Below are 23,264 nucleotides of genomic sequence, written 5' to 3' on the forward strand. Positions count from 1 at the left end.
CTTTTCCTTTAACAAAAGGGTCGCCACAGCAGGTAGCTCAGCATGTTTGATTTCATTCACCTGACACGCTTCCTCCCTAAAGAGAGATTTGTGTCTCCAGCTGGAACTGAACTAGCAACCCCTGCTTGCCGAGCAAATTTCCAAACTACTGGTTATAATCTTTTATCATCCGTTGTTATATTCTTATAACCGTCTTATCTGCATTTCAGTTAACAGTGACGCCTCACAGCATGAAGCCCATGGGTTTAATCCAGCATAGGGCCTTATTTGTATTGGTCTTATATATTCTCTGTGTGTACACCTAACCTCTCACCCTGTGACAGCTAGGATAGGCTCCAGCCCTCCTTCAACCTTAAATTGGATAAGCAAAAGAGAAGGGTTGGATGGATGCATGGATGGGTTCTCTCTGGGTGCTCAAGAATCCTCCCACAGTTTAAACACATGCATGGGGTTATGCATGAGTGGTCGCCTGCCTGTCTGTGTTAGCCCCATCTCGCCCTATGACAGCTGGAATGGACATCTTATTTTGTGAGCAGCTGTATTTTTGTGATATCAGCTTAGATTTATATGTGTGTGTTTATCCTTTAAAACGTGCTTTAATAAATTCATTTATTGCAAGTAGAATGACAAACTTCTGTTAAATGCCAAAAAATGACACAGTGGCCATCAGGTCAAAGGCCATATTAAATCTTTTTATGAAAACAAACATTAACTTGAAAGACGTTTCTATTGAAGAGGTGAAACACGAAAAGAAAATATAGTCAAATATACCAATAAAAACAAGAGCCAAAAACAGCAACACATTAGGTTACAGCAGTTTTACATAATCAGTATAATGTAGACATAAGTCCACTATTTCTGACTGGTACCTGAAGGCAACATTGCACCGAGCAAGCCTTGCCGGGGTATTCCCATATGACCTGAACGCAGCACAAAACGACAGCAGTCAGAGGTGAAAAGTCTGGATCATGTTGTCATTCCAGCGGAGGCATACTTGAATGACAAAAGGACCTTGATCAACAAGGCGGTGAGCAGAGCACATCGAAGTTCTGTGCACAAAGGGAAGACATTGATGTCGTTTTCAACCAGCCAGCTAGCAAAAGCTGATATTTGTTAGCTAGCTAACGGAGTACCCCCCGTTAGCTAACCGCCACCATCATCGCTCCTAGCCAGCTGTGGATCGCCCTGTCTTCCTACCATGGGAAACGCAGCAACTGCCAAGAAAGGCAATGAACAAGAAAGCGGTGAGCACCTGGAAAGCATCCAGCTGGCCTCGCAGCCATTTAACATTAGTTATTGTGCAGTGTGAGCTTGCTTATAAAAGTGAGTGGAGAGCAGCCTTTAGCAGTTGTCCAGTGTTAGCGGGAGACTACAGTAATATGGTTTGCAGAGAAGAACCATCTTTGGTAGGGCAGTTTATGAGGTGTGTTTGCGGTCTCGTAATGATTCGTGTTTGTTTACCTCAGCGGAAAACGGTGCTACAATTTTTACAGTCAACTAATTATTGAGAAGGATAATCAAGGATGTGGTAGTGTGATCCTCAGCATCATATTCTTTGGTTATCTAAATCAGTCTGTGTTAAAGACAGCATCTCAGAATAAACTGTATTAAGGCTATGCACTATAACACTATAACGATTAAACGACAAAGCATCGTTTGCAGTTTCCAAAGGGCGAATATCGCGTGTGTAGACCCAGATAACATCAGCAAACATTTGTTTCCACTGAAGCCGCAGAACAAGGCCTGGTCAGTGCTAACAACAGGTATCTGATAACCACTGACTCACAAGCTGACCAGAATGCTGCTTGATGTGGTTAAACCAGATTAATGGTCGTGTAATAAACATGTAATTGCTTTGTTTTCCACACAGTGGCTGCATAAAAAGAAATGACACTGTCTTTCCCACCTGGTTAACACTGATGTGCCAAGTCAGCTGTCAACAAGTCTGCTGTAAATTAAAGCGTTAATGCCTCTGATCACTGCTTTCTTATAGTGATATTAAAGTGTTGTCCTGATACTGTAACATCCAAAAACAGCAAAATCTTAGTCAAACTGCGACTACTGGAGAGGAATTTTGCATCCTAAAGCACTCTATTAATCACTTGGAGACGTAGCCAGAAGGCACTCTGTTGTGTTTGTGAGTAGTGACCAGCCTAATCCATTAAACTGTGCCATTCCAAGTGTTCTGTCTGGAGAGCACTGTTCTTGACCTGCTTTCTGTTTGGCACTTGTTCACACAGTCTTAGCGACTCATGAGACCTGTAGTTTCTGCAGGGAGGGGCTTGGAGTTGAGTAGAATAACACTGTGATGAATGAAGAAACTTAACACACTGTTATTCTGTGTTATCTAGATTTCTGTTCAAATATTACACATTAAATTAAATTTATCAATACTGGGTTTATAGGTACAGAAAAAAATGTTTTGCCATCAGGATGTTGGTCAGTATGGTTCCTACATATACATATGCAGATGTGGTCAGGTGTTTACATCCACTCATCATGGAAGTGAATATCATAGCAATTTTGGGCTTTTGATGATTTCTTTGAAGTGTTCTTTTTCCAAGGTGGACTGATTGTATGGCATACGTCCTTAATGACTTTAAAAGCAAGAATTGGACCAAAAGTTTGAATATTTTCTTTAATCCACACAGGGTCAAAAGTATGCATACCAAATATATATATGACTTTTAAAAAGTGTAAATGTAACTGTTTTTTATATAGCGCTTTCCTACTCTATCTGAGCACTCAAAGCACTTTATGCAACTTGCCTCATTCATTCATTCACACAAGCGTTTTGTGCTATGCTTTTTCTATATAATTGTAATTAGACTCTGCAACCATGTTCTACCGTTTTGTGCTAGTTCTGGTCGTTTTTCTTAGTTTATTTCTACTTTTTTCACGCGTGTCTGGGGACCCAGAGCAGGGATCCTTTGTTTACAGTAAGGATCAGCTGTTAGCGCTGCGTCCCGCAGCGGTACTGCCGGCGGATAGACCCGACATTCCCAGCGAGCTGAGGAGGAAAAGACGGGGGTGTCATGCTGGGAAGGAGCGCCGTCGCCCGAGAAGGAGACGTTATCGACCATCTCTTCCTTCTGTAATCATTGGAAACATAAGATCTTTGCCCAATAAGATGGATGAGCTCACGTCGCTAACCTGGTCACAGAGGGAGTACCGGTGTTCCAGATCAACTGGCGTTTAGATCAACTGGCGTTGGTCGAACAGATGTGTGGCAGTCTTGCGTTTCAGGAGCTGCTACCGACAAACCAGCAAAAAAACGCCAAATGTGTCATCTGTGACACTTGTGAGGTTGTCTCAAACACACTCCGTCAGTCTTGATGCTGTTGAACAACAAAATGTTTAAAAATGTGGCGAGTTCACCTGGTGATATCCTCACGCGCGACGCGATCGCGAAAACAGCAAACAAGTAACACCACGCCGTTGTTGTTCACAGGACAGCAAGAGTAAACGATCGGGAGACTCTTGTCGTCGTTATCGTTCCCCTCGCACGGTTTATTTCACCGAATTCAGCGTTTTTGCTCCACAACTAAAGCGAGCAGTTTACTTTGTGCACTAACATGGAGTCGAGTCAACCAGCGCCACCTCTGGCCAAGTGCCACAGCCTACAGCCAGATCAACCTGTGACACACATCTGCACCACGTTTGAATTCGTGTCATGCACATTTGTACCTTTCAATTGTGTGTTTGTGCGTCATGCAAATAAACCTTTGAAATGAATGAAATGATATCATGTATTTATTATCAGCCTACATTTGTACAAAATGCCAAATGACATACACATAAGAATCACCATCCTGATATCAATACTTTTGCCCATACGAAAAATGTCGTGAACACACTAATATTTCACCAGTGTTGTAACATCACATGTCGTTAGCGTAGTCTGTCTGTGTCTGCCCTCTGCAAACAAACATGTTAGAGTTGGTTGTGATATACAGTCTGCACAAGTGTGGTCAATCTAATAAACATTTATAAGGAGATGGCAGTTACTGTGAATGTACAGCAGTTACACAGTGATTAGTAATAAACAGTCAGACAATGACCCTGACAATCTCATTCAATCTTGCAGATTGCACCTTCTGTGGAAAGTGGTACCACACGGTGTGTGTGGACTTCCCCTGTGCAGAAGGCGACTACAAATGTTGTGGGTGCTAAATAAACAGAAACAAATGATCCCTGTTGTCTTTGCTTACTGATTGTTGTCAGTGTTGACAATCCACATTGCTGGCATTGCATCTTTCAACATGTTTGTGGGTAGATTTAGATGCACCACGTGTGAGTGCAGCCACTCAGCCTCTACTCAATGTGATCATAGCAGCAGGTGCAGATGTGTGTCACAAGTTAATCTAGTGGTAGGCTATGGTACTTGGCCACAGGTGGCAGCAGTGGACTGACCTGCATTGGGGACTGGTCCAGCTGCTATGTGGTAGTCAGTAGATGGGCTCCACATTGGGGATTATATGCAAGTTTTGGGGACTGTTTATTGCTGATCACTGTGTGACTGCTGTACATTCAGCGTAGCTGCCATCCCCTTACGGATCGTTATGGGATTGACCACACTTATGCAGACTGTATATCACATCCAACTCTGAAATGTGCGTTTGCAGAGGGGAGACACAGGCAGACTATGCTGGCGACATGTGAGTTACAACACTGGTGAAATATTGGTGTGTCATATATTTGTTCACGACATTTTTCTTATGGGCAAAAGTATTGATATCAGGATGGTGATTCTTATGACTATGTGTATGTCATTTGGCATTTTGTACAAATGTAGGCTGATAATAAATACATGATATCATTTCATTCATTTCAAAGGTTTATTTGCATGACGCACAAACACACAATTGAAAGGTACAAATGTGCATGCCACGAATTCAAACGTGCTGCAGATGTGTGTCACAGGTTGATCTGGCTGTAGGCTGTGGCACTTGGCCAGAGGTGGCGCTGGTTGACTCGACTCCATGTTAGTGCACAGAGCAAACTGCTCGCTGTAGTTGTGAAGCAAAAACGCTGAATTCGGTGAAATAAACCGTGCGAGTGGAACGATAACGACGACAAGAGTCTCCCGATCGTTTACTCTTGCTGTCCTGTGAACAACAACGGCGTGGTGTTACTTGTTTGCTGTTTTCGCGATCGCGTCGCGCATGAGGATATCACCAGGTAAACTCGCCACATTTTTAAACATTTTGTTGTTCAACAGCATCAAGACTGACGGAGTGCGTTTGAGACAACCTCACAAGTGTCACAGGTGACACATTTGGCGTTTTTTTGCTGGTTTGTCGGTAGGAGCTCCTGAAACGCAAGACTGCCACACATCTGTTCGACCAACGCCAGTTGATCTAAACGCCAGTTGATCTGGAACACCGGCAATGTAGCATCATGATGCTAACGGAGTCGTGGCTAACACCGCTAACTCCGGACACAAGCGTGACACTACCGGGATTTCAGATGCTGCGAGCGGACAGGACCAGAGAGAGCGGTAAGAGGAAAGGAGGGGGACTGGCAGTTTTTGTGAACGACAGATGGTGTAACCCTGGGCACATCACTGTGAAAGAACAACTCTGCAGCAGAGACATTGAGCTGTTAGCCGTTAGCATGCGTCCGTACTATCTGCCCCGGGAATTCTCGCATGTTATCGCAATAACAGCGTATGTCCCCCCCTCGGCCAACGCGGATGCAGCCTGTGACACTCTCCACTCAGTGGTCAGCAGACTGCAAACACAATCTCCGAGAGCCCTTCTCATAATATCAGGGGACTTCAATCATGCCTCACTGGACTCCACACTGCCCACCTTCACCCAGTATGTGACCTGCTCAACCAGAGACAATAAAACACTGGACTTACTGTATGCCAATGCTGAAGAGGCATACAATTCATCACCTCTCCCTCCACTGGGCAAATCTGACCACAACCTGGTGCACCTTGTCCCTGTGTATGAGCCCTTAGTGCGCAGGGTGCCACCAGCCACCCGCACAGTGCAGAGATGGTCAGAGGAGAGCGAGGAGGCTCTTAAGGACTGTTTTGAGTCGACTGTGTGGGAGGTGATCTGTGACGACCATGGAGAGGACATCGACAGCCTTACTACATGCATTACTGACTATATTAATTTCTGTGTGGATAACACCGTACCTACCAGGACTGTACGGTGTTTCTCCAACAACAAACCTTGGACTACCCCAGAAATTAAAGCTGTCCTCAAGCAGAAGAGGAGGGCCTTCAAATCCAAAGACAAAGAGGAGTTGAAAAGGGTGCAGAGAGAGTTGAGGGGACTGATAAGGAATGGGAAGGACAGCTACAGGCAGAAGATGGAGAACCAGCTTCAGCAAAACAACGTTGGTGAAGTCTGGAGAGGCCTCAGAACCATCTCAGGCCACAAACAGCAGAACTCTCTGCCTGGGAGGGATGTGAGGTGGGCAAATGAACTGAATCATTTCTTCAACAGATTTGACTCAGCCATGAGGCAGTCTCCAACATCGGCTGCAGACTCACCCACCCCCACTGCTGCTGTTCCACCTCAGACACTTCACACCTCCTCTATTCACCCTGCTCACTCCTCCCCACCCCCAACAACAGCATCCAATACACACTCAACACAAGGCTCCAGCCTGTCTCTCTCAACCACCCAGGTTAGGAGGGAACTGAGGAGGATTAATGGCAAGAAGGCAGCGGGTCCAGATGGCATCAGCTCGAGGGTCGTTAGGTCCTGCGTGGACCAACTGTGTGGGGTGATGGAGCACCTCTTCAACCTGAGCCTGAGGTTGGGAAGAGTCCCACAGCTCTGGAAAACCTCCTGTGTTGTACCAGTGCCAAAGACTTCACGCCCCAAGGACCTCAACAGCTACAGGCCGGTGGCTCTGACATCCCACCTGATGAAGACCCTGGAGCGGTTGGTCCTGGCTCAGCTTCGGCGCCTAACAAGCTCATCACTGGACCCACTTCAGTTTGCCTACCAGCCTGGCATTGGAGCGGATGATGCCGTCATTCACCTCCTACATCGTTCCCTCGCTCACCTGGAGACCGCTGGAAGCACTGTGAGAATCATGTTCTTTGATTTCTCCAGTGCCTTCAACACTATTCTTCCCTCGGTTCTGAAGGACAAGCTGGTGAACTCTGGAGTGGACCATCACCTCACTACCTGGATCCTGGACTACCTCACCGACCGACCACAGTATGTGAGGACTCAGGGCTGTGTGTCGGACAGGGTCGTCTGCAGTACGGGGGCCCCACAGGGAACGGTTCTGGCTCCGTTCCTCTTCACCATCTACACTGCAGACTTCTCCCACAATTCCACCCAGTGCTTCCTGCAGAAGTTCTCTGATGACTCTGCAATAGTCGGCCTCATCACTGATGGGGACGACAAGGAGTACAGAGGTCTGACCCAAGACTTTGTGGACTGGTGCCAGCTGAACTACCTCCAGATCAACGCCAGTAAAACCAAGGAACTGGTGGTAGACTTCCGCAGGCACAAGCATTCTCCACTGCAACCACTGAACATCCAAGGTATGAACATTGAGACTGTGGACAGCTACAGGTACCTTGGTGTTCATCTGAACAACAGACTGGACTGGACTCATAACTCAGACGCCCTCTACAGGAAAGGCAGAGCAGGCTGTACCTGCTGCGGAGACTCAGGTCGTTTGGAGTGGAGGGCCCACTCCTGAAGACCTTCTATGACTCTGTGGTGGCTTCTGCTATCTTTTATGGTGTGGTCTGCTGGGGCGGCAGCATCTCTGCTGGGGACAGGAAGAGACTGAACAGGGTGATCCGAAGGGCCAGCTCTGTTCTAGGATGCCCTCTGGACCCAGTGGAGGTGGTGAGTGACAGGAGAACGGCGGCTAAGCTGTCATCCCTGTTGGACAACGTCTCCCACCCCATCCAGCAGACTGTGACAGCACTGAGCAGCTCCTTCAGTGGGAGACTGCGGCACCCACGGTGTGGGACGGAGAGATTTCGCAGGTCTTTCCTCCCCACTGCTGTCAGACTCCACAACAAAGACTTTAACTGAACAAACACACACATCCACACATATGCAATAACACTAAGTGCAATAATCTTTTCTGGCATCGTTGTATTTTTACTCAGTTGTATATAGCATTCGTATTCTATTTTTATCTTATTGTATATTTTTATTCTATTTTATTCTACTGTATATAGTATATTATTTTATTCTATTCTGTACAGTTGTGTACTGTATTTATTCTTATTGTATTCTAATTTTTGCGTCATAACTTTTGCACTGTCCACTTCCTGCTGTGACAAAACAAATTTCCCACGTGTGGGACTAATAAAGGTTATCTTATCTTATCTTAATCTTATCTTATCTTATATAAATGCTTTCTATCTAACATTCACACACATTCATACTCCAATGGATGCATCAGAGAGCAACTCGGGGTTAGTGTTTTGCCCAAGGATTGGCATGCAGGCTGTGGCAGCCAGGGATCGCACCAACAACCTTTCAGTTAGCAGATCACTACCTGTCTTTGCCAGCATTTAAAATAATTTGTTTGTCAGTACTTATTGGGATGGACCAATACTCAGAGTAACGAGAAAGTCCAAGGAACTCAGTGCAAAATTGAAAGTTGTAGATGTACAAAAGCTGAGGTATCTAAACCACATACAGATTTTAAGACAATCAGTTCAAACAACTGTATGAAATTACAAGTTAATTGGATGTGTCACCACTCTGCCAAAGTCAGAAAGAATACCCAAATTCTCACCCGCAGATGAGAGTATGTTCAGGAACAACCAAGGCTCAACCCTGTCATGAACTGGAAACTGCTGGAACACTTGTGTCACTGTCTGCAATGAAGCAAGTCTTATAGTGCCATGAACAGAGGCTGAACTGCTACTAGTGGTACTGGTACATTTCACAAAGAAGGAGGACTACCTCCAGATTTGTCAACTTCACCTCAAACTAGGGCTGTTTGATATAACGATATATATCTGATGACGATATAGAAACATCTATCGTTTCATTTTACACTATCGTTTGTTTCGTGGTGTCGCAAAATAACCTGTTTACGGCAATATTTTTCATGGTTCTGATGGTCACTGTAGTGGCTATATTCATTTCTTAAAGTTCTCTCTTTCTCTTATATTTAATATAACCACACTACAGACGAACAAGCGCCTGTTTTTATGCGTTGTGGTTAGCAACAACGACGGTAACAGCATCGCGTGTCCGCTTGTTTATGTTCCACACAAACCTTTCACAATAAAGCTCAAGATCCTGTTGAGACTTTTCAAAATAAACTGAATCACGTGAAAGAGCAGATTATTTACAGATGAGAAGTAAAAAAGAGCCGCCAGGTGCTAAAAAATAAACCTTAGACTCAAACGTTAGAACAGGCTTTTCCCCGCAGCACGCCGTGTAATAAATACTCACAAAGCAAACGGCGGCCGTTACAACTTATGTCTAAAAATGTATCGTTTCATGCATCGGTTAAAAAACTCGACTCCAGCTACACGAGCTGGAAACACTTCACACAAGTCGAGCTGCCCGAGATTCACAAAATTTACAGAAAACGTTACATTTTTGTAATGCGGTTTTCGTCCTGGTCGCGGAACACTGGACCAGCTCTTTATCCTCTCCAGGATACTTGAGGGTGCATGGGAGTTTGCCCAACCAGTCTACATGTGTTTTGTGGACTTGGAGAAGGCATTCGACCGTGTCCCTCGGGTCGTCCTGTGGGAGGTGTTGCGGCAGTATGGGGTGTCTGGCCCATTGCTACGGGCCATTCGATCCCTATACAACCGTTGCAAGAGCTTGGTTCGCATTGCCGGCAATAAGTCGGACTCGTTCCCGGTGGGTGATGGGCTCCGCCAGGGCTGCCCTTTGTCTCCGGTTCTGTTCATAATTTTTATGGACAGGATTTCTAGGCGCAGCCAAGTGGCGGAGGGCTTTCGCTTTGGTGGCCTCAGAATCTCATCTCTGATTTTTGCACATGATGTGGTTCTGTTGGCTTCATCGGGTGAAGGCCTCCAGCTCGCACTGGAACGGTTCGCAGCCGAGTGTGAAGCAGCGGGAATGAGGATCAGCACCTCCAAATCTGAGGCCATGGTTCTCAGCTGGAAAAGGGTGGAGTGCCCACTCCGGGTCGGGGATGAGTTACTGCCCCAAGTGGAGGAGTTCAAGTATCTCGGGGTCTTGTTCGCGAGTGATGGGAGAAGGGAGCCGGAGATCGACAGACGGATTGGGGCTGCAGCTGCAGTAATGCGGACGCTGCACCGGTCCGTCGTGGTGAAGAGGGAGCTGAGTGTAAAAGCGAAGTTCTCAATTTACCGGTCGATCTACGTCCCTACCCTCACCTATGGCCACGAGCTGTGGGTAGTGACCGAAAGAACGAGATCGCGGATACAAGCGGCAGAAATGAGCTTCCTCCGAAGGGTGGCTGGCCTCTCCCTTAGAGATAGGGTGAGAAGTTCGGCCATCCAGGAGGGGCTCAGAGTAGAGCCGCTGCTGCTCCACATCGAAAGGAGCCAGCTGAGGTGGTTCGGGCATCTGACAAGGATGCCCCCTGGGCGCCTCCTGGGTGAGGTGTTCCAGGCATGTCCCACCGGGAGGAGGCCCCGGGGCAGACCCAGGACACGCTGGAGAGATTATATCTCTCGGCTGGCCTGGGAACGCCTTGGTGTTCCCCCGGATAAGCTGGAGGAGGTGGCTGGGGAGAGGGAGGTCTGGGCCTCTTTGCTTAGGCTGCTGCCCCCGCGACCCGGCCCCGGACAAAGCGGATGAAGATGGTGGTGGTGGTGGTGGTTACATTTTTGTGATTTATATCGTTATCGGACGATAGATGTCTTATATCGGGATATGAGATTTTGGTCGTATCACACAGCCCTACCTCAAACTGCTAAATGTTTGAATCCTTGACACAGTTGCATATTCCAACAGTTCCAGCAGGTCAATGATCCAAAACACATCAGAACTGGTTTTGGAATGAATAGAGAGGGCTAACATTTAACTTCTGGAATAGCCTTTCCAAAAGACCTGACCTCAACCCTACTGGGTCTGTGCCAAAACACCAACCAGTTTTAACAAACTCTATTAACTCTCCCAAGAAGAGTGTGGTCAAATACAAGAATTTCGCCACAGTCTTTCTGATTGCTACCAAAGCCAGTTGGCCATAATGCAACGTGGAACATTTAACCAAATAATTGTGACTTGCGATCAGAGAAAATCCAAAATGGATTTTAAAGGCACTGAAGATGACAATAATTTCTCCCTAGAAAAAGGACAGCTCAACGAAATCATCAAACGTCCAGAATTACCATGGCATTTATGCCCATGATGAGTGTATGTAAAAGTCTGACCACTACTGTATACTTTGCAAGTGATTATAAAAAAGACAAAAGGATAAGATCATTGTTTTATTACTTCCCAACAGCAGTATATTTGAGAAAATACTTTGCAACTCACCATAAAGATAGCACTTGATTGCACACTAACATCTGCTCTGCTGTGATCGTACTCTGCTGCATGTGCTGCAGATAGTGCTGAAAGTATTGTAAACAACAGTCAGAGCTGTTCTGCAGGACAAGCTACGAGTTCACTACATTCTACACTGTTTTCTTAAGTTCCCAAATATCAAACAACATCAAGATTTTTCCCCGACTAAGAATGGACGTTTGGTCGCCAACTATGCCAACACCAGTATATATGTGCCATTTTCTTTATCTGCTTAAACGACAGGATTCCACTTTTATTGCTGTTACCCAAATTGGTGTTAAGCCCCCCCAAAAGTCACCTTTTTACTGCCCCAGTATTTGCAGAAGTGTGCTTTAAAGGGTCAGCTCAAAAGAGTGACTTGGAGCAAATAGGAAAGCTCTTTAAAAAACTGCATTGTAAAGCATAACCACCAGAGAGCACAATAAGCCAGAGATAACTTCTCTTTCATGTTTTTAGTGGGTGTAACAGGCTTACCGATGTCTTATGCATGCTGTTTTAATTTTGTATATCTTTATCAAACCAGTGTTATCTTTTGTGAGTGAGATAAAAGAAAATGCCTTTAAATGATTCTGCACAGAATTACTGGACATGCAGTTGGCCATAGAAACTGAAGCAGAGCACTTGAACAGGAAGCTTAACTTTATGTGGTTAGCCAAGCATCGCAGAGCCTTTGAGCACATACAGGAAGTCCCATCGATGCTCTGTCTCAAAACGTACTCACTTTGCCTGTGAGCCGTCGTTCTCACACACCAAAATATTTGCCTCAAAATGTCCCAGGGAAAGGATCAGTCCTTCGCCAGCCGTTTTTTTAACAAATACAAAAGTAAAGGTAGCCAAGAGAACAGAGTACAGGAGAGCGACGTGCCGCATATCTCTGAGTTCACCATCATGTGGGATAAGTGCAGTAAGTGCAGTTCATTGCTTTACTCTTAGATTTGCCCGCCACTTCTTGGGTTTCAGGTTTGCATTTTCTACCTTTATAGTTCCGTAGAAACACTTATTAAATCAACTGATTCTGTATAAATTGTATTATTTCGAATTATTTTTTGGCACGCCTCTATTTTTGTCATTTGCAAGAAGCTGCCTAGTTTGATTACTGCTTTTAACTATTTAGAGGTACCTTAACCATCAATTTAACAACCTGTATTTGTCCATTTTTTTAGATCTACCAGAGAAGGCATAACGCTTTGTAGTGCAGCCCATTTGTGGTGCTTCAGCTGCTTACATTGTCTTAATATCTGTGTCTTGTCATTGTGTAACGTTTTGCAAGAAAGAAATGCATTTTATGTAAACCTTTAAAATGTCTCTTCAATCAGTGTTGTCCTTTGTTCTTCACAGACCAAAGAAGCCTCTAAAAGTGGCACAAAAGATAGAAAGAGTTCGATTTAATTGCTGAATACAGTCTAGTGTTAAAAAAAGACTGTGGGCTAAAATAACTGCTTGTTGCTCAATTGTTTAAAAAGAAGAAGAAAAAAAAGAAACTATTTTCTTGATGTTGCACAATAAGACGTAAACTTCCTTAAATATTTTAGCTGACGTTTTCAGAGACGATAAAGGAAGTCACCAAACCAAAATAATCACATTACTTCAGTGTAGAAGAGTTTTATAAGTTTTAAATTTAGTCTGGCGGTAGGCTTTGCCTTACATTGTCTCCTCTGTTATCATTTTGTTGTGTGAATCTAAAATGTGTTTTACATTATTTTCTTTCAAGACTTCATAAATGCTTCTTCCTCTCTTTCTCTTCTCCATCATTTCCATCCATGTGGATGAATGTTCCTGCAAACCCTTGGTGAACTGTAGAGACTTTTGGTATGCTCATTTTTCCATGAGGCGTCCCGAGTCAAAGAGTGAAAGTTTGTTGTCTTACTTTTAGTCAAACGCAGCCTTGACTGTATAGATTTAAATTGGTAGCAACATACCAAAGTGTAGCGGCACTGTAGGCACCATCTGATGGCTCTTTGACTTTGGAAAGCTCATGTCTGCAGTGACTTTCACAGTACGCTGTCTTTCTGTGGCTTGCTCTGTAGTCTCAGATCTGTTCTGCATTTTGTCTGTCTCACTACCTGCCTCACTGCCTTTACCCCCACCTCCTCCTGAAAGAGATGCAGAATAGCTTGCCTTTAAATTGGCCAACTTGTAAAGTCCTCAGAGCTCTTTGCATCACTTTATGAATTAACATGTCCTGCTAAGGTGTGTGGTTTGAGGGTTTGGGTTGTTTTTTTTTTCAATAGAAATATTTTTTCCTCTTTTGTCAAGTATGACATTTCCTCCCTGGTACTTGACCTTTGCTTGACCTTGCCTTGATTGTGTGAACTGCCCTTGTTTGTTTTTCTTGAACATGTTAAACTATCCCAGTTTGTTTTCCTGAGCATGTGCACTGACCTTGTCCGGTTATCTAAACTCTAATTCTAATTATCAAAACCGATCTTTTCTTTTATAGTGAAAGAGTTCTTAGCTAAAGCCAAAGAAGACTTCTTAAGAAAATGGGAGTGTCCACCACAGGTGGGTTGTTGTTTAAGGGTAATGTATAAACGTTTTCTCTGATTAGTACACTTTTTTATTCTTATTTGAGTAAAAATGAGAGATTCAGTTGTGCCTCGTCATTTCCTTCTTGTTGACTTGAATGCTGGCCGATTGCATAATTGTGTCAGAGGCATGTGCTTCAAAAACATTTCCATTAAGCTTGTGTTTTTGAGCTACAGTGCATGAAGATAAACAGCTAGTGGCTTCCATAAGTACACATAGTTTAACATTTGCTAGTGTTGGTTGTTTTCCTGCCACTGATAATGTGTTTCCTTTAGTGCACAACAAGCCTGGATGACTTTGAAAGGTTCAAGACCCTGGGGACTGGATCATTTGGACGAGTAATGCTCGTGAAACATAAAGCAACAAACCAGTTCTATGCCATGAAGATCCTGGACAAACAAAAGGTAAGCGAATGGCTTGCATTTGCATCCATAAGAGCTGGTGTTGTAAACTGCAAAGATGTTGTGTTTCTCATAAAAGGAAATGGAGCGTTTCCTCTCAGCACTAACATTATGTTTTTGAAAACCTCAAAGGCGCCTCACGCCGCAGTTTCGATCTTTAAATACTGATGTGAAAGTTTAGAGGCAGATTGGCCTGCCGGTAGTGCCTTGCTCATGTAGCAACCTCGTGTTCCCCTGAATTTCACCATCAGCTCAAGAGGTGAACCTGTTTAGCTTTTGGTTTCGCTCAACAGTTACAACCACAGCTTTCACACTTTTTTTCCACTGTATGGATGTTATTGTTTGTTTCTGCAGCCATTACTTTCCACTAGCGTCCTCCGGTACAGCATGAGACTATACCGTCGAAAACATAAACTGTATATCCTCTAAATGTCCTGCTGAGCGATGTCTCACAGTTTGTTCGGGTTGGTGATGTCTTGATGTCTCAGAATTAACAGTAAGCTTATAACCAAAAGCATTTTCTACTTTCAGCTTTTGGCTGCATAGCTCGTGGTGTGCACAGCGTCACTGGGCAGCGGTTTCTGCAAGGTTTTGTGCATCAGCTCGTGTTAAATAGATTTTTTATCTTTCGACTGCGTGACCACGCAGCAATAACAGGACTTAAACACCACAGGAAGTCCTTAGTGATGGATTATCTATCTTAAATTGAATAGTTTGATTTTAATCCCTCAACAAAATTTACTCTAAACTGTGTGGAGAGTCACAGAAACACAGTTAAAAAATGTAAAAATGTAATACGTTTGAAGCTGCGGTAAAACATGGAAAAAAACAAGAGGGCAACTCAAAGAGTTATTAACATCACCTGGAAAATCATCGGCCACCCCTTTCCCTGCCTGAAGGACCTCTACAGCACCCGCTGTCTCAGATGGGTACACAGCATGGTGCCGGTCTGAGGAACACCCGGGACACTGGGCGTTTTATCTGCTGCCCTCTGAGAGATTTGGTCACAGACAAATAAACCCAGGGACAGTTTTTACAACAAGCCAACGACTGTAATCATTGCTAATACCTGACCTGATCTGATTAGCTATTTTCTTATGTTTATGTCTCTGCACACACATTTCATTTTTACACTTATTGTATATATTTTATTCTGTACGGATGTTATTTATTGAGATTACCGCTTGCCTTTATTTTAGCGTGAGTGTGGGACAGCACTGCAACTTCGTTGATATGATTTTTTTGTTTATGTCTCTGCCTTTTTTCTTTTTTCCCCTTTAGGTGGTGAAATTGAAGCAGATAGAACACACGCTAAACGAAAAAAAAATATTGCAGGCCGTCTCCTTCCCCTTCCTCGTCAGACTGGTGTACGCTTTCAAGGTAAGGACAAAACAAAGGTGTAAAGATTGTATTTGTTCCAGACAGTTAATCCTGTCGGTTAATTGGCCAACATGTCGTCATCACATTTAGATTAAATACCAAGTCCCCTGGTTGCTTTTGTCCTGTGACAGAGTTATTTCACACAAGATGACCGAGTCCAAAGAACAGAAACTTAACTTTAAACTGCACATGTGGTTAGTCTCTTGTCCTAATGTCATTAATTTCTCATATTTATATACATATATATATGTATTCTTTAAATTAACAGGACAACTCAAACCTCTACATGGTAATGGAATATGTTCCTGGTGGAGAGATGTTCTCACACCTCAGACGCACTGGGAGGTTCAGGTATTATGCACATAATTATTGTTAGCGTTCGGTTGTTTTTTGTTTGCGATTGCTGTTGTAGCCACAAATAGCTGAACAAAAGCAATTTCAGGTGTTCTGTTTTGGTCTGTCAGAGCTATAAATGAATTAGAAACCTACACCTATATAGTGTTTGACTGAGTTGTCTTTCATTCAGAAGAGACTTGAGTTCCTTCATATTTTCCGTCAGTATCTGACTGTCTGTGTTTCCTTCTCTCAGTGAACACCATGCTCGATTTTATGCAGCTCAGATCGTGCTCACCTTTGAGTACCTTCACTCCTTAGACCTCATCTACAGAGACCTGAAGCCTGAAAACCTGCTCATAGACCAACATGGGTATATCCAGGTATATAGTCAATGTAAAGAAATAAAAGTAGTGGAAAGGCATCAGCAAATCAGAAACAGTGTGTTAATAGGACAGCCTGGGGGCTGAAGCCTTCAGATGTTAGTTTATAGCTGGACAAAACTGAAGCAAGATACATCTTAAAGACTTTAGTTGACATTGTTCTGTGTTTGCAGTCAGTCTAAAACCAGACCTGAGAGGTTGTGACATGTACGTGCTCGATGTTGTCTCTAAAATAACGTTCTATACGTAACGTTCTATAAGTCGTATTAGCCTAAATTATTGTAAATAAACATATAAAGAAGACAGGATTTTTAATAATCTCTACCGGCAGAGATTAGAGCCACTGAAACTGTCACTAGATTAAAAGCCATGATAAAAAGTCTATTACACCGAAACAGATCTGCCAGTCTGAAATGTTAATTCGAGTGGTAAACTCTGCGTTGTAACCTGGTTAAACAGTTTCAGAAAACCACAGTTCTCACAGGTCCTGTGTGTAGTTCAGTGGGTTTTGATTTAGTGCGTTTCTGCCTGTGACAGTAACATTTGTGTCTGTCAAACCTGTGATAGTTCAGTCAACCTGCACTGTTATAGTCCTGCATGGTTACCTTTATGTATTTATTCTTCTTATAACAATTGTGTTGTTTTTTTTATCTCAGGTCACAGACTTTGGCTTTGCCAAAAGAGTAAAGGGCAGGACCTGGACGTTGTGTGGAACTCCTGAGTATCTGGCTCCAGAGATCATCCTCAGCAAGGTGAGGCTTCATACACAGTTAGCCCATCTTACATGTTTGAATGTCCGGCTGGAGGCTGCTGGGTGATGGTTCAGTTTGTGTGCTGACCTTTGTGCACAAATCCACATTTATATTGAATCACTTGTCATTTAGAAATTCAAACAAACAGCTAATTGATCTCACTCCAGTTAAGCACATTTTTCACTGGCAGCCTTTGACACCGAGTGTCAGCTGATGTCTTTCCTTACAGATTTGAGTCAGTGCTGAGGTTAAATTATTCTCTGTCCCATATAACTACGGGATATTAATACATCAGGATATAATCCTTGTATTAGTCATACAGTGTAGATCTAGAGGCCCACAAAATAAGCCGTGGAGAGAGCTCTACCAGTACTGCCTTTGTTTTGTTTAAAGCTCGTTCTGCTGTAGCACAGAGGCTTTACAACAACGAGCCACTGTCCTGGTCTTTATCTGTCTCGATCGTGGCTCAAGAGTTGCGAGTTCGCCTTGTAATCGGAAGGTTGCTGGTTCGAGCCCCGGCTTGGACAGTCTCGGTCGTTGTGTCCTTGGGCAACACACTTCACCCGTTGCCTACTGGTGGTGGTCAGAGGGCCCGGTGTCGCCAGTGTCCGGCAGCCTCGCCTCTGTCAGTGCGCCCCAGGCTGGCTGTGGCTACAGTGTAGCTGCCATCACCAGTGTGTGAATGTGTGTGGGCCATTTACATTCTTCAGTATCGCTTCATATGTTTAGAAACGGGGACACTGAACCTTCTCTCCTCGGGGACTGTTTTTGCAAAAAGAGCTTAAACATAAATATTAATACATCAGATAAAATAAATAAATAGTAAATTACACATTACTGATCTTTCTTTGAAGTCATTTATTAAAAAAAAAACAGTGATGGAATTAATTAACATTGGCATTACATGTTATAATTAATAAAATGAGAGCCTGAGAGTCCATTTTACCAAAAATGTTCTTGAATTAAATATTAAGTATCTGGTCCGGGCCTATAGAGGCCCCCTATGACGTCTTCCAGGTAGTTCTTTTGCTACTGGCTCAAAGAAAGTCAGCTCGTTCCCATTAATGTTCAGCGGACATGTGAACTCTGGCTTTAAAACGAAAAGTCTGACACGGAGAGTAGATTATATCATCAGAGGCATCAGTAGAAACATCAGACTAGATAGAAATGACTTTACTATTACTCTGTACTTGGACAAGCGAGTACAGAGGGTGGTCAGTTAAGAGATGCCCCTTATCCTGGAGGTCAAAATTGCAACTGTGCCCTGTGTTGGGCTTCTTTAGCTCTCTGAGTCAGACTATCTCCAAATTTGAGATAATTTGTTACTTTTGCTTTCTAATTAAAAATAGACCAAGAAAAGTCTTTAAAATTTGATGAAACATTTTTTTCTTTCAGGGCTACAACAAAGCTGTGGACTGGTGGGCTCTTGGAGTTCTTGTCTACGAGATGGCTGCTGGTTACCCTCCTTTTTTCGCTGATCAGCCTATCCAGATTTATGAAAAAATTGTTTCTGGCAAGGTATGCAAAGATAAGCAGGAGCAATGTTTGAGCTTTACTTTTTCCAATGTTTAAATTCTCTGATATTAGTTGGTGAAGCTAGATGAGTTTAAATATCTGGGGTCAACCATCCAAAATGCACAAGAGAGGTGAAGAAGAGAGTGCAGGTGGGGTGAAGTGGGTGGAGACGAGTGTCAGGGATGATTTGTGACAGAAGGATAGCAGCAAGAGTGAAAGGGAAGGTTTACAAGATGGTAGTGGTGTTGTGATGTGCGGCTTGGAGGCAGTGGCACAAGAGCTGGAACTCTGGGTGGCAGAGTTTAAGATGCTCAGATTTTCAGTGGGAGTGACCAAGAGGGACAGCACAGGATGAGCGGTTTGGAGACAACGTTAGAGAGGCAAAAAGGAGATGGTTGAACATGGAGCTGCTGGGCCAGAGTAAGACCTCAGAGAAGATTCATGGATGTAGTGAAGGAGGACATGCAGAGGATTGGTTTGGCAGACGAAGATGCTGAGGATAGGGTGGAGGCAGATGATCTGCTGTGGCAACCAGCCAGAAGAAGGAGGACACTGCTGACTACCATCGGGACCAGCTTGCTTTTGGCTTTCCAGTTGTTCTTTAGTGCTTTTAGCTGTTTTATTTCAGCGTAATAAGCGAAACAGTGAAAGTATTTTTCTGCAATTTGTGTTTCATAACCCACATCTTTGATTTATTTATGTATTTTTGCAATTCTGCAGGTTCGATTTCCCTCTCACTTTAGCTCCGACCTCAAGGATCTGCTGAGGAACCTGCTTCAGGTTGACCTGACAAAGAGATTTGGGAACCTGAAGAATGGTGTCAATGACATAAAGAATCACAAGTGGTTCTCCACAACAGACTGGATTGCCATCTATGAGCGAAAGGTTGGTGTTGTTTTTTTTCCCAGGGAAAATAATCAGTGTGTTGCTCGCGCTTCCTTTTTTGGATGTGGTTCATATTAAAATGGAAAATTCATATCCTCCTAAATTCTCAGGTTGAAGCTCCCTTCTTGCCAAAGTGCAGAGGACCAGGAGACACAAGCAACTTTGATGACTATGAAGAGGAGGAGATCCGTGTATCGCAAACAGAAAAGTGTGCGAAAGAGTTTGCTGACTTCTAGTGAACGAGCAAGAGTCCCAATCAGGGCTCTTGTGTTTTGGGATATTTGCACTCCGCTGAGGGTTAAGATGGAACTGAGGCCATCACGTGCTCAAACAAATGCCTAGTTCCTTCAGTCCACACAGCCGAATGAGCTCCTTTTTTTGCCATGATCCTGCGTGCTGTTAGCACTAATCTATACACAGGCACATTATGCAGACACCCCTCGTGCTGCAACACAGAGTACCAGACCACGTTCCTGTTGTGTTTCTTTTTTTTACCTTGTTTTCTATGTTTGCCACTGTCTGTGTCCTGTCGTCCCTTATTTAAGTTCTTATTTGAGAAGCAACTTGAAGACGAATATTAATCTTACTTTGAAGCAGCTAGCTGGTGTTGCACATGATGTGGTTTTTAGGCTTTTGGATAACTAAGGGACACTTTTGGGCAGAGCGTTTAAATATCTGATATCTCATTGGCTGTTACACGTTTTCTGTTACATGACTTAGTTTCCCGTAGGATTCAGTTTAGTATTCCTTAATCAGAAACACTGAAAGTAAATCTAAAGCTAAAGCCAGGATTTGAAAATAGACGGCGCCTCTCGCTGCTGCTCTCCATCTCCGTCCGAAGCCCCTCCCATCAGCCGAGCACAGGCTGCAAATGCAAACTTTTGGCTTCACGCAACATCCAAACCCATCTCTACAAGGTGAAAGTTAGAATTCTAACCCACGGCACCAGTTTGTCTTTATTTCTGTGCTGATGTTCTCCTTCCTTTTTATACCACTTTACCTGGTGTCGTTTGAAAGACCCGTGATAGGCCAGAGTCTCCCGTCACATGTCGCGTTTCGAGTGGGCTTTAGTGGAGATGCAGCAATAAAGCTCCCTCTAAGATCATTTGAAGCTAAATATGATGAGAGGTTAATATAAATGTTTTCTTTTTTTTTTGTCCAAAAAAATGCCGAAAACATGTTGCCTAGCCCAGCTTTAAATATCATTATTTATCCCTCTGTTGCCCTCGAGACCTGAAATTGTGTATTTGTGCATATAGATGTATGATTTGATTTCTTTAAAGAACGTGTTTCCTTAGGGCATGACCACAATTCAATGAAGGGAAAGAAGCGGTGATGGCTTCTTGAAGTTTTGGCACGCTCAAAGAAGCGGATCAATATTGACAAGTGTTATTATGAAGCAGAAACTTGTCAGTGTTGTGCTGATCAATCTGTAGCATCGTTTATCCATATCTGGTCGCAGGACTTTTCCTTTTTACCTCAGTCTTGGTGTGATATTAGCATAATGGAATGAAGTAATATATTTTTTCTGGTACGGCTATGTTAGAGAGAAAGGGAACTAAGAGAATTTGAGTATATCACTGTGCACAACACAACATTTACATGGTTTGTTTTATACATTAGTGCGTTTTTCAGTAATTGAAAGGTCAGGTGGTGATATTTTCGTGAGGTTTTATCATGAAGGGGAAGCAGTGTTGGTCTCATTTAGGTTGCTGTTTGTTTTGTTTTTTTGTCTTTTAACTGCTGTGTTTTGAGCAGAACAATCGCAAGATGTTGTGTACCTGCCATATTTGTTTGTCATTTTTTCATGTTTGTATAGATGTGTCACAACAACCTGATAACAGCCTAAAAATATTCCACTTTTTCGTTTGTTACCTTTTAAATTGTTCCAAAGCCTCAGGCATTCATGCAGTAAACAAGTAAATTGGATATGGGTTAAGAAAGAAACACAACATTCACAAACAGTGAAGAGAAAACTGAAATATCATCACCTTAAAGTATTAATTCAACTCGGCCACGCTTGATGCTTTCTTCGCTCTTTTTTTTTTTTTTTTTTTACATCAGTAACACAGCTGACAAAAATAATAGTTTTCAAAGGAAATAAGCTCATAAGACTCCAAAATATCAGTTACTCCTTTTAATTTATTGTTAAATCATATTCTATAAGGTTTTATGAGCAACTTTCATGACCCATTAATTCTCACTCTTTCCCTGCCGCTAAGTAAAGAACAAACAACTCTCCGGTTACAGGTTAACATATCTAAAGGACTTTTCTTTCATCCGGACATCAGAAACGTTCTTTTCTTTGTGAACAGAGGTTTGTCTCTGCTGTCCACACGAATGTCAGAGTTTGATCCTCACAGCTGTGTGAAAATCGAGTTTTACATTTCACACTGTCAGGAATAGCAGTGCACTATTGACAGTGTTTCACTTTATGTCCCTTAAGTCTTGAGAAGCTTCGTCATAATTTGACAAGATGCTCAAGTATTTGTATGCGAGGAAAATGCAATTGAATCAAGTTCAACAATCATAGAAACCAAATGTGAAAAGATTTGCAGACTGAATGCTATTTTGTAGCATTTTATACATAAATATTGGCAACATGTGAACTTTTATTTTACTGTTTGAGCCCAGCATGTGACATTTTTTTATTTACCCTTGTTTTCATTTCCGAGACAGAACTGTTTCGTATGCTGTTTTATTTATATTTAGAGATAATGAATAAACACTGAAATGTTTAATCGTCTATAGTTCTCATATAAAAGACTCCAAATGTTTTATTTGCAAGTGTTAAAAACAGTGAATATACTGAAAAGTTTTATCTGTGTAACTTTTTATTTGCCCTGTTAAGACTTACGTTTATGTACACTGACACCTCAAATGCCTATTTAAAATGATAGCCTTTTGATTTTAACTTATTTTTTTTCATTTCCTTTGTCTAAAGAAAGATTTTTTTAAATAATCCTTTAAAAACAGATTTACCAAAAAAGATCCAACAATTTTCTTCTTCTCACTTTGAAGTCTGGACAGGATTTAATGGTAAAATCCAGAACAAATATTCAAACAGGACTTTGAAAAGCACAGTCCCAAACAGCTTGTGTGTGTGTGTGTGTGTGTGTGTGTGTGTGTGTGTGTGTGTGTGTGTGTGTGTGTGTGTGTGTGTGTAAATCTTCCCAGAAACTGTGTAGGAAATCCATATCTCTCCACATCTGTATCTCCGTATCCTTTATTTCCCAATCTGTGTAATCTTTGTCAGATTTCATGTAAATGATGGCACTTTTTCCCTGAACCACCTCACACTCCTGACTGCAGGAAATCCGTTTATGAGTTCTCTGTAGCTAGTCACATGTGCCAGTATGGGATCAATAATCTGAAATGTGTCTCTATTTAGTTTGTGGAATTTTTGCACATCATTTAGACGGCTGACACGTTTTTTGTTTTTTGTTTTCCCACTCATATATATTTGTGTTTGCAAGGGGAGTATACTTTGCTGTAGCAGATTTTATGTAACAAAGAATATGTCACAATAATAAATTCTTTTTATTAAAAAGTTTGGTTGTGAGTTTGCTCCTGGGTGATCATCAGCAAGTGTCTAATCTCACTGAACTGCAAACCAAG

At 42.9% G+C, this 23,264-nt stretch overlaps 1 protein-coding gene across 2 annotated transcripts; it reads left to right on the forward strand.

Moving 5' to 3' along the window:
* The first annotated feature begins 896 nt into the window (after nt 1-896).
* Nucleotides 897-23,196, forward strand: prkacba (protein kinase, cAMP-dependent, catalytic, beta a). Of its 2 annotated transcripts, none has more exons than XM_085433333.1 (10): nt 897-1,244; nt 13,912-13,973; nt 14,273-14,401; nt 15,680-15,778; nt 16,047-16,129; nt 16,368-16,494; nt 17,151-17,246; nt 18,642-18,764; nt 19,482-19,646; nt 19,757-23,196. In XM_085433333.1, the coding sequence occupies exons 1-10, from the start codon at nt 1,199-1,201 to the stop codon at nt 19,880-19,882; spliced, it is 1,056 nt and encodes a 351-aa protein (XP_085289459.1). In that variant the 5' UTR covers nt 897-1,198; the 3' UTR covers nt 19,883-23,196. The 2 variants fall into 2 exon arrangements, with proteins under 2 accessions (XP_085289459.1, XP_085289458.1); XM_085433332.1 differs by lacking the exon at nt 897-1,244 and adding an exon at nt 11,961-12,375.
* Nucleotides 23,197-23,264: the final 68 nt, after the last annotated feature.

The sequence above is a fragment of the Copadichromis virginalis genome, linkage group LG15 (assembly GCF_057382275.1).
Source record: "Copadichromis virginalis isolate Kocher_CV1m ecotype Utaka linkage group LG15, C_Virginalis_male_GT1.1, whole genome shotgun sequence".
In the NCBI taxonomy this organism is placed as follows: domain Eukaryota; kingdom Metazoa; phylum Chordata; class Actinopteri; order Cichliformes; family Cichlidae; genus Copadichromis; species Copadichromis virginalis.